General features: G+C 33.6%; 2 protein-coding genes across 2 annotated transcripts; one reads left to right on the top strand and one right to left on the bottom strand.

The window, feature by feature from the left end:
• The first annotated feature begins 690 nt into the window (after positions 1 to 690).
• On the top strand, positions 691 to 3,784 carry LOC111385984 (probable LRR receptor-like serine/threonine-protein kinase At4g31250). Its single transcript, XM_023010405.1, has 3 exons — positions 691 to 1,351; positions 2,206 to 2,757; positions 2,991 to 3,784. Exons 1-3 carry the CDS (start codon positions 691 to 693, stop codon positions 3,656 to 3,658), a joined length of 1,881 nt encoding a protein of 626 aa, XP_022866173.1. The 3' UTR covers positions 3,659 to 3,784.
• Positions 3,785 to 3,903: 119 nt separating this feature from the next.
• Positions 3,904 to 8,825, bottom strand: LOC111385983 (basic leucine zipper 9-like). The gene is made up of 7 exons (XM_023010403.1): positions 8,642 to 8,825; positions 8,398 to 8,554; positions 5,435 to 5,591; positions 5,136 to 5,313; positions 4,986 to 5,061; positions 4,702 to 4,827; positions 3,904 to 4,441 (listed from the first exon to the last, which is right to left on the bottom strand). Exons 2-7 carry the CDS (start codon positions 8,548 to 8,550, stop codon positions 4,139 to 4,141), a joined length of 993 nt encoding a protein of 330 aa, XP_022866171.1. The 5' UTR covers positions 8,551 to 8,554; positions 8,642 to 8,825; the 3' UTR covers positions 3,904 to 4,138.
• Positions 8,826 to 11,615: the final 2,790 nt, after the last annotated feature.

Consider the following 11,615-nt stretch of genomic DNA (forward strand, 5'->3'; position numbering starts at 1 on the left):
ATTTCAAAACTTTTTTTTCTCAAACTCATTTTCAATCACACATTCTCAAAATAAAACATTTTGCATGTCAAATCAATTTTTTTTTAATCGCATATTATTAAAAAATTTACTATTCCAAAACTCATTTTCCTATTTGAATGGAGGACAAATAGGGATAGTAATATACAGAATTAATAACCTAAATGGTCATTGAACTTTGCAAAAAGTTTTCTAGCGGTCGCTGAATTTTAAAAATTATCCAAATCATCATTGAATTTTACAAAAAAAAAATTTCATGAAATCACTGAACTTTAAAAATCACCTCATTCATCACTAAACTTTGCAAAAGATTTTCTAGGATATCACTGAATTAGTTACTCGTGGAAAACCTTTTGTAAGGTTTTGTAATGAATATGGTGATTTTTAAAGTTTAGTGACTTGTGAAAATCTTTTACAAAGTTCAATGACTATTTGGATTATTATCTCGTAATATACATGTACACACTACAAAATTAGGCCGGCAAAGAACAGCTAATCCAGCTTTGGCACTTTGTCAAGTTCCCCACTCCATATCTTCAATTCTTCGCTGTTACCATCCTGCAGAAAGAGTCATGCAGTTTTCATAACCCTCTTTCCCATATATTCTTCTCCATTAAAATTGCTCTAAATCATCCAAAACAAGGCTAAAATCCTCTAGAAAACCTCCCTATGATGGCTTATACTTTGAGAAACTCGTTTTTCGTGTTCTTTGCCTCTTTTTTATGTGCCATTACAGTATCATCTGATGATGAATCCTATGCCAAAATCCTCATAAAGTTCAAGAGCTCTCTCTCCAACACCAACAAGCTGAATAACTGGATTGAACCAGTGGAAAATTTGTGCAATGGCAACACCCCTAAATGGACGGGGTTAGTTTGTGATAATGGTACATTTACAGGTATAAAACTTGAAAACATGTCGCTGGAGGGAACAGTCGACGTCGATTCACTGGCAGAATTGCCGTTGCTGAGCCTAAGTTTGATGAACAATAATTTCTCAGGACCATTTCCTTATAATGATCTAAAGAAACTTGGGAAGTTAAGATCTTTGTATTTGGCTAATAACAGCTTCAATGGTGATATTCCAGATGATACTTTTTCTGGGATGAAGGCTATGAGGAAAATTGTGTTGGGATATAATGAACATACTGGTAAAATTCCTATGTCTTTATTAAAATTGCCTAGGCTCGTGAATTTGCAGCTTCAAAATAATCAGATTGAAGGGAGAATACCAGACTTTCGGCAGAAGGATTTAAATGTTAATTTTGCTAATAATAAGCTTGAAGGTCCTATACCATCTTCACTTAGTAGCCAGAACGCAAGCTCGTTTACCGGTAAGTCGTGATCAACTTGAATTCACTTATTTATGTCTTCAACATGTTTCATTACTGTAGGCTGAATTTATTTCTTTTTCGTACATGTACGTGTTTATATTAGCTAGTTATATATAAGACTTGAACTCATAATTTTATTATTTATCGAAAATAACAGTTTAGTTAACGAGTAAATCAGGATCCTGCAAAAATAAAATAAATTCGTAACATATAATGAGGAAACTAATATAAAAATATAAAATTATAAATTATACGATCTATATATAGATGCCAAAATAATTCTTGAATGTATATTCAATGGAAATGATCGTTGTAAGTTGCAGGCACGTTGTTTACAAGGCACCTAATGCAAATGTCAAAAGTTGACAGCCCCTATCTTTTTTGGAATATTGATCAACCACACAATCTAGAAATATATCTAAATTTAAATAAGGAGTAATGTTATTTGTAATCGATCATTGTAGTAGTCATTTTATGTGGTAGTTTGTTATTTGAGACTTCAACTTGTCATTTGAAGCAATAAAACGACATAAAACTAATGCCTCAAAAACACGTTGCCATATAGAATTTCTGATCATCAATAGCATTATTCTTAAATAAATGACGTTTTCGTTTTTGATAATAAGTAAACATATTTAAATGAATCGATTCAATATGGTATCAGTAAGAAAATGTGCAGAATTTCAGTATTCCCGCCATTTATTAATAAAAATTATGTACATGCGAGGCTGTGGGGAAAACGACACGTTGATGACAAAATTTGACCCAATGCTAATAACTTATATTTTAGATAAGGTGGTTCTAACTGGAATTTTTCTTCCTTTCCGTCTAAATAAATTTTGGTTTTGGAATAGGAAATACCAACCTATGTGGTAAGCCATTGGATCCGTGCAAACCAAAGAAGTCTATACCAAAAATTGCTATCATTATAGCAGCTGTGGTGGGAGTTGCATTAGCAGCCATTATAATGGCTCTTATATGCCGGCGACGCTCAAGGCCGCTAAAATACGAGAAATCGGTCGAGATTTTTCCTGCAGAAGAGCCAACTGACAAGGGTACTGAACACTACAAGAATAATGGTGAACAAAGAAAATTATACTTCGTGAGGAATGATAGGGAAAGATTTGAATTGGAAAACCTGCTTAAGGCTTCTGCAGAAGTATTGGGGAGTGGAAATTTTGGCTCTTCTTATAAGGCTGTGCTTTCTAATGGCCAACCATTTGTTGTGAGGAGGTTCCAACAAATGAACAATGTGGGAAACGGAGAATTCTATGAACACATGAGCAGGCTAGGAAGGTTATCCCACCCTAATCTGCTGCCTCTTGTGGCTTTTTACCATGGAAAAGAAGAAAAGCTTTTGATCACTGATTTTGTCCCGAATGGAAGTTTGGCAAGTCACCTCCATGGTAAGTTGTCTATTAAATAATGTTTGGTACATAGTACTCGACAAACTCAACATTATACATTAACTTCTTGTTTCTAATCGTGTTGAATGTTGTCCAATTCAGCATACGAAACATAAGAAAAGTGCTGTTACAAGAAATTTGCCAATTACTATAGTAAAATACTTGGGTTGGTCTGGGAGATTATATATTCGTTATGGACCCATGACTTGAGCACATTTGAATTTCTTAAATAGGTGAACGAAGTCGAAATCAATCAAATCTTAATTGGCCAACGCGTTTAAAAATCATCAAAGGTGTTGCAAGGGGGTTGGCCTACCTATACAAAGAGCTGCCAAGCTTAAGTCTACCACATGGCCATCTCAAGTCATCCAATGTTCTCCTTGACAACACATTTGAACCAGTTCTATCTGATTACGCTCTAACACCAGTGGTCAACAAGGAGCATGCTCAGCGATTCATGGTAGCCTACAAGTCACCTGAATCCACAAAAAGTGACCGTGTAACAAGGAAGACAGATGTGTGGAACCTTGGGATTCTAATACTTGAGTTGCTCACAGGACGATTCCCGGCTAATTATCTGAAACAGGGTAGAGGACCAAATGCAGATTTGGCAACCTGGGTTAATTCTGTTGTGAGAGAAGAGTGGACCGGTGAGGTATTTGATAAGGACATGAATTTAGGAAGGTATGGAGAGGGTCAGATTCTCAGGCTACTGAAGATTGGAATGTGCTGCTGTGAATGGAATGTGGGGAGAAGGTGGGATTTGAAGGAGGCTATTGAGAAAATTGAAGAATTGAAGGAAAGGGACAGTGATGATGAATATTCTTCCTACGCAAGTGAAGGAGAAATATATTCCTCAAGAGCAGCAACTGATGAAGACTTTTCATTTTCTAAAGCATGAAAATCAGAAGCAGGAAATAATTTCAACATTTTTCAATCTACGTGGTCTCTACATGAAGATAAGTAGATATGCAGTAGATGTATGCAATCATCTTACAAGGCTTATTCGTTTGATATATTTTTGAAAGACACTACGTGCGTTTCATGCTTATGTTGGATCAAGATCCTCAAGCTATTTTCTTTTCATTTCTGTAATAGTACTTAGAGATGTAGATTTAATAATTTCATCAATAACAGACTAAGCAATTTTCGAAATAAATAACTTCTGATAGTAGATTTAAATTGTTCAAGACGTAAACTTCAATAATATACGCACAACATATATAGTACTGCGAATGTGAAACTTTTTGCACGTACATTAGTCGAGTACTAGAGAGAAGAAATCAAGTCTATGTAAATGCACAAATAAGCACAAACAGCAACCTAAATGGAAACAACATCATCCTCGGAACATCTTCTCCTCGAGAGGGGGGAATCGCCTCTACTTTGACCCAGGAGCAGCACGAGATTCCCAAGGCCATATCTCGGACATGCAGCTTACAGCGTCACTCATAACTGCATTGCTTGCACTGCCATTAAAGGCCTCAGCATTTTCATGTCCAATGGCTGAACTTGTTAAACAAGGATACAGAGTATCATCGTAGCTAATTGTTGGCGACATGTTATCCATCTGGATCATGTTACTGTTCATAAATGTTTGGGGAGTGTTCAAATAATTTTCAAGAAGGTGGCTCAAACTCGAAGTCAATGAGCCTCGAGCCACCATGTCTTCCGCCAGTTTCACCTGATAAAAAAAGGCTGAAATCAGCAGACACTCCATTTTTCAGTTATCTAAATTTCGTTACATTAGCATAAGAAGGATAGATATGAGTTTAATTGATTCGCATAAGAAATATGGACGAAAGTTCTTATTTAGTAGCCCTTGTAACGTTCCAAGTTGAGAATTAGTTTTCTCACTCTCTATGTTTTCCGATAGTGAAGTTTACTCTCTATCCCTCTTTCCTAAGTAGTAAAGGCGGTAAAGGTTAATAGAGTTTAAGGCACCTTGGCTCTTAAAGCTTCAACATCTGATTTAAGCACTCGATTATTTGTTGCAGCATCTTTGAATTTCTGAGTAGCATATGCAAGCTGAGTGTAATAAGTTTCGTGTTCTCCATTTAGTTTCTCGACCTGTGTAAAGTACAAAGTCGAGTTAGGACCTCATAACTTTTGCGGTTAATACAAGCAATGAACAGAACGAAATATCAAGAAATTGATTTATAGGATCTTCTAAGAAAATATAGAACAAATGGAGCAATTTTTTCTTAAATGCAGAAAAACATGTTAACCTCTCGATTAAGTTCTGCTAAATGTGCTTGTTTTCTTTTCCTCGAGCGACGAGCAGACTCCCTGTTTGAAATTTTCCTGAAAGGCCATATTCACCATTTCAGGCTACTGGACTCCAATTTTCATAGTCTTTTATCTGAATCACACTATACCTTCTGTGGCGTTTTATATCGACATGGTCTATGCTTTGTTCGCAAGAACCAGCTTCTAACTCTGGGTCATCTTCATCAGATTGATCTTGCGAGGAACCACTGCTAGCTCCGGCTGGTTGATTATCTCGGCTCTTAGGCTTGGTAGCCGATGAGGGACTATTAACTGACAAATAATGAACTGTTTTTACCATCAAATTGCAATGAAGTTGCAAGAAATTTCACTCGATCCAGGATTGAAGTAAATGTTTTACAAAAAATAATTATGGAAAGATGGATGATTACTCAAAATTTTACGTAACTGGAATCATGAATTTGTTGAAATCTCGGGAAGTTGTGCATGCCACTTATTGATGATAGTGAATCCATTGTTGTCGATATCAGAGGCTGCTCAGAAGTGAAATTCCCAGGGAAATATTGATTATCTGCAAATGAGCTACAGCTTGACAAAGACGTTTCCTGGAATTGCAGACAGCATTTCTACATTAACAGCTTAATTGAATAAAATGATAGCAAACCATTCGTGTGTAAAATGTTTACTTGACCGTAGAGAAAAGAAGAATCGAATAACAGAAAACTTCTAATAATTGAGGACTTTAGCGAGGCCGAGCACTTGCCCCCTAGCTGGTTTCCCGAAGCTGACTACAGGGCTCGACTATAAGTTCAGTGGGGTCACTTGGCCTTGGGTGCTGGATTTCAGCCTCCGATCACAAGGCAACCAGCAAGCCAAACAATTCCCAAGGTTTAATTATATGGGTCTGCCTCCATCGTGGTAATTCTAGATATTCAGGAAAGTGACATGCTATTGTGACAAGGCTAAGCCCTCACGGTCATTACCGGATTAGTACAACAAAGACACGGCCTCCTGGTCGTGACCTCCCTTACTCCCTTCTCACGTCATCCATAAATTTCAAGTAAAGGTGCAAAAACAACTAAGGCCTATGTTTTGGTAGAAATTAATATCTAGATTTTAATCTAAGTCAAGTCAATAATTAATTTTAACGACATATTTTATAGAATCCACTACTTTTCAATCACATATATCATTAACTTTTATCAAAAATCAATTAATAATCTAATTTTAATCCCACCATACAGGGGAAAATCTATTACTTAAACGAAGCTACAGTAAAATTACTTTACAAACACGAAATATCTCATGTATACTAACAAATTTTGCAAACAAGAAAGCATCATTTTCCGATGATGAATGACTTGATGGGCTTTGATATTATATTACAAAAATTTGTGTCTTATAGACTCATTGAATGACTTGTTTAAGGTTAATGATCTCTAATACTGTTAGAATTAGATTGTGACTAATTCTAATGAGTATTTTGATTGAAAATATTGCTGGGGTAGTAATGGGAGTTGATAGTAGACTTGAAAAGGTCTTGAATGAGTTCGAGAATGATTCCCCCCTTTTTTTTTTGCAGTTTTTTGATTCATATTCTATCCAAATTCTCCATTACTGGTTTTACCCACTGTATTAGGACTTCACCTTATATTAAACTATTCAGGTATTAATTCTCCTAATATGTTAGGGAATTTTTGGTTATAGATATGTGATGCACAATATGTATTGGAATTGACCAATTGTCCAATTAGTTCTTAGTCCAAAAAGATCCTTTATAAATTCTTATAATCAAGGGAATTTTTGGTTATAGATATGTGACGCACAATATGTATTGGAATTGACCAATTGTCCAATTAGTTCTTAGTCCAAAAAGATCCTTTATAAATTCTTACTATTGATTATAATAAATTTTCTGTCTTTTCCCCGTGATTTTCTTGGATTTGCGTTTCCACATAAATTTTGTTTATTTGTTATCCATTATGTTCATATTACTCAATTTTTTTTTTGTTCTTTAATTTTTTTGGCTGAATTCTCAACAAATGGTATCAGAACTGTTCCACTTTCAACAAAATAATTTCAGATATGGTCCGAATTATAACAAGTGATATCAGAGCCAAGGTTTTGGAGGTTCTTCGGATGGTAAAATTGGTTAATAAAGCAAGGTTTGAATAGGGTTGATTGTTTTAGGGACAACAAGTATGAAATTTGAGTTTCACTTTTAGGTCACAACAAGATTTTTGTTATGACAAATTTTTTTTTTGTTTGGGTGCTAGAGAAGAAGCACTGTAAGGATTGATTATGTATTTTGCAATGTTTGCGGTCACTGTGAATACAGCTGCAGCAAATGGTTTGATAAGCGATGATCTTATTGCTCATGGTGATTTGAGCAAGTTTGACAACTTAAGTATAGTTGGAAGTGTGCATGGTGATTCGAGCAGTCTTGGTGACTCGACTGGAGCTGGAGGTGAACGGGATGAATCAAGCAGAGATGATGTGCAAGGTAGTTCTGTTGGTAAGTAGGGTTTGGAATCAGTTACAGTTGTTGAGTATGCCCGAAGAGGCATGGTGAAAGTGGTAGAGTATTTTGGTGGAGTGTTTTTGTTTGGAGAATTTTGTTGAAGATGAACAATTAAGTTTTATTCCTTGTAATGGAATTTGTGTTAATGTGGAGTTTGTTAAAATTTTATTGTGACCTGAATTCTTGTTGAGTATTTGATTGGAAATATCGGTAGAGGAATATTGAGAGTTGGTAGTAGAGTTGAAGATGTCTTGAAGGAGTTCAATGAGAATTTGACTCCTATTTCATTCCGACTTATCCATTATTGATTTTACTTATTGTATTGAAATTTCACCTTATATTAAACCATTCATGTACCAATTCTCCGAGTATGCTAGGAATTTTTTAGTTATAAATATGTGGTGTACAACACATATTGAAATTGACCAATTGTCCAACTAATTATTGGTTCAAAGAGATCATTTGTAACTCCTTACTATTAATTATAGCGAATTCTTCACTTCTGCTTGTGGTTTTCCTGAATTTAGATTTTCATGCAAATCTTGTTTCACTTGTGATCCATAATCTTTATATTTCCCATATATTTTCGTTCTTTAATTATTTGGCTAGTCTCTCAACAAATTGAATCAGAGCTATTTCGTTTTTAATGGAGTGGTTTCAGATGTGATCCAAATTGTAATAAATACTATATTAAAAATAGAGTTCAATAGTAGAAAGCGCAACTTGTAGCCCAAACCTTCGTTCGTGAAGTGAGTATTTTTATACTTAAACCGATTGACACGGAATTTTACCCTTAGCATTATCCTATACTTGATAAAAATAGTGGTTCTAGTGAATTATGTACATTTACACAGATAAAAGAAAGAAATTTTGGTATGAAATTAACTAACCGGATTTTTGAATGGAAAGAAAATTCCAGCATCGTCCAAGTTAAAGAAATCATCATCAGACCCAGAAAAAATCTCAACTTTCTGTTGAAGTTTCTTCTCATGTTCTGGATCAAAGAGTTCATGGAGAACCATTTCAGAAGGGCTCCGCGTCATGTCACTGCAACCAAAAGCTGAAGTATTTTTCACTAGTGTTTTTCTATTACTATACATCGCTTATAAATGGTAAATAAGTAATTATTTTCACTTGCTTAGCTCTGAAGAATGTGCAGTTCCGTGTGCAAAATGACTGTGTTCGAGTGTGAGGGAGAGAGAAGGGGGGAAGATTGTAGAAAGGGATTGAGGGATTATATAATAACGGGTGGCGAAAGGTGAAGCCGTGGGGTGGCTTCCGGATGAAAGAAAAAGTTGGGAATCATTGCATGGAGTCACCAAACTTTGGCAAACCTTTTGATTATTGAATAATATTATCAATTTACGTAAACAACTTTATAAGTGAATGTTATTTAGGCCCATATTTGACTATTATTATTTGTAAACTTTTTTTTTTTATATATTTATTTTTAATCGTACATTCAAGCAATAAAATATTATGTATGTAAATTCAAAACTTTTTTTCTACTTTTTATACATGCATTCTTTTAAAATTCACTATTCAAAACAATATTTTACTCAAATAATGGCAATCGAACGGGGGCTTAATATCACATATGGATATTAATCTAAATAGACAACATTATTCTTGATTATGAGTAATTTTGCTTTTAAATTACTTTTTCAAATATAATTTAAAAGTTTTTTAGTAAACAACTTATACAAACTTACTCTTAAATATGGTAACTTTTAAGTTTAGCCAACTATGCCAAAAAGAAATTTACTTTCAAATTATTTATATTGTGCAGTTGCGACTTATGCATCTCCAACTGGAAAAGGTGATCCCACTTGCTGCTGCTGACACAATGGCTTTGTTTGCAAAACGCTATGATCTAACCATTGAGGCGGTTGAATTTGATGCTAAATCTTTAGTCTACAATGTGCAATCTGATTTTTCATTAGAACGGTCTAATTTAATTTTCGAGATATTGCAATGTTTACAGCAATTTTGGATGTGATTCTTGCTCTTGAAATCCTTGTAAAGAAAATAATGTACTCGACTATCTAGCCTCTTTTGTCGTTTTCGTCCCATTAAGCTTTGAGTAACTTGAGTGTATAGTGTGCACTTTCTTGATCAATTTATTGACGATACTAGATTAATGAAATGGTTATTATTGATTTCCAAAAAAATTATTCATTTTACTAATAAAATTTTGAAAAATAAGTTTTAAATTACTTTATAAGAAAAGTAATATTATATTTATCCAAATAGGGAAGCAAAAAAGTTTGCTATAACTTAATCTCTAAGGAAGTAATTTTCAAATGTAACCAAACACGCTACAACTGCTCATTTTGTCAAGTATTAATTTAAAAGTTGCTTTTTCACTAAAAAAAAAAAAAAATATTATGAAAAGTAAGTCTGATTTATTCTCCAATAAAATAACATTTAAAATTCAACAAAGCATGCTAATATTGGTTTGTTTGTGCATGGAACAACTGTCATTTGTTTTGTTTTTATTTATTTAATTTTTTCAAGAATGCCGTTTGAATAATAGTAAATAACTGAATATGTTTAAATATTTATTACAGACAAAGTCTTGAATTTAAAAATCTTTATGAAAACTTTGAGGATGCCCAAATTTTGATAAAGAAAACATCAAACAAGATAGTGTTAAAGATGAATTAAATAATTTATAGAGGTTGTCATGAAAATTGAACGTATAATTGTTTATAACAATTTCGTTCAGTTTTGCAATAATTCAATTGATTGACGTATCCTAGATACTCAAGATCTGAATCTCAAAAATTTCTCCATTCTCTTTAGAGGGTGATTGGCAATGAGTGGGGTGAGTCGAACAATACATAACTTGTGTGAGTCATCTATGATACTAAGGAACGAGTTCATGAGACAAGTTGAGCAAATCTTCAATTGAGAGAGCCAGCCCACGCTTGACTCACCATATTTAACACATCTAATTATTTGCAAAGCCCTTTTTTCGTCTCCCAAGGGTACGTTTAGAATATAGCTTTTGTTTGATCTCCATTCTAAAATACATTTTCTCTCTCTCTTCTTTTTAAGTAAACATTCTTCAATAAAATAATATAGCACACAAATTCAAATCTTTTTTTTTTTTAATCACACATTCTGCATCAATCTACAATTTCGAAATGCATTTTTAGTCCAAAAAATAGGATTCAAACAGGCTCATGATACCTTAGAAAATAATTTTTACTCTTACTTCCGTACAATATTGTTCAATTCAATATATTGAGGATATCATAAAATGCATAGTAAACGAAAAACTAGAATTGGGTGAATAATGGACATTGATTTGAGCATGTAACAATCCGAAGATCCTATTGCAGATGCCTTGAAAAGTTGAATATTAAAGTTAAGTCATAGTCACAATCTGCTTTTTTTAAGTCTAAAATCACTTTTTTTTATTTGCCTAAAAAGATAACTTTTGCTTTCCCCCTCTCACGTTCATTGCACTACCTAACTTTCACAAATACAGTGATACTGCAAGTCTGCAAACCTAGTCAATAAACTAGGTAAACCTTTATCAAAAGGTCTTCTGCATGAAAATAATTTAGACGTATTTTCTTTTTGGTACTGTAAATTAAAATAAAGATTTTTTTATAGTAAATTTTGATAAAAATAAGTGATCGAAAAGTTGTGAATTCAATAAAATGTGTGTTTAAAATTAATTATTGATTTTAATTTGAAATATTTATCAATTTTTAATCTACGACAAACATGAAAGTAATTCCTCCGTGAATTAAAATATTAACTATCCCATACATTTCACTATGACGTTAAAAAAGTTAAATATATGTGATTTAAAATTATCAAAGTACAATTAAACTCTAAGACGTATTGCAACTGAAAAAGGTGTATAGTATTATTTATTTATTATTTTTAAAAGGCCAACATTATGTTAGTATTTCATATTTTATCAGATAATCTGAATATATTGATATATTTCTAAAGGTTGAATCTCAACCTTGAGAGCCCCCACCGTTCCTACTCTGGAGCATCGTGAAAGATGTAAATCGTGGGATGTGCCCCAACAGGTCAGGGAACAAGAGCTTACCCGTATACTGGTATATTTCTAGTTATGTTGGTA

Source organism: Olea europaea, unplaced genomic scaffold (genome assembly GCF_002742605.1).
Source record: "Olea europaea var. sylvestris unplaced genomic scaffold, O_europaea_v1 scaffold3364, whole genome shotgun sequence".
Lineage (NCBI taxonomy): Eukaryota > Viridiplantae > Streptophyta > Magnoliopsida > Lamiales > Oleaceae > Olea > Olea europaea.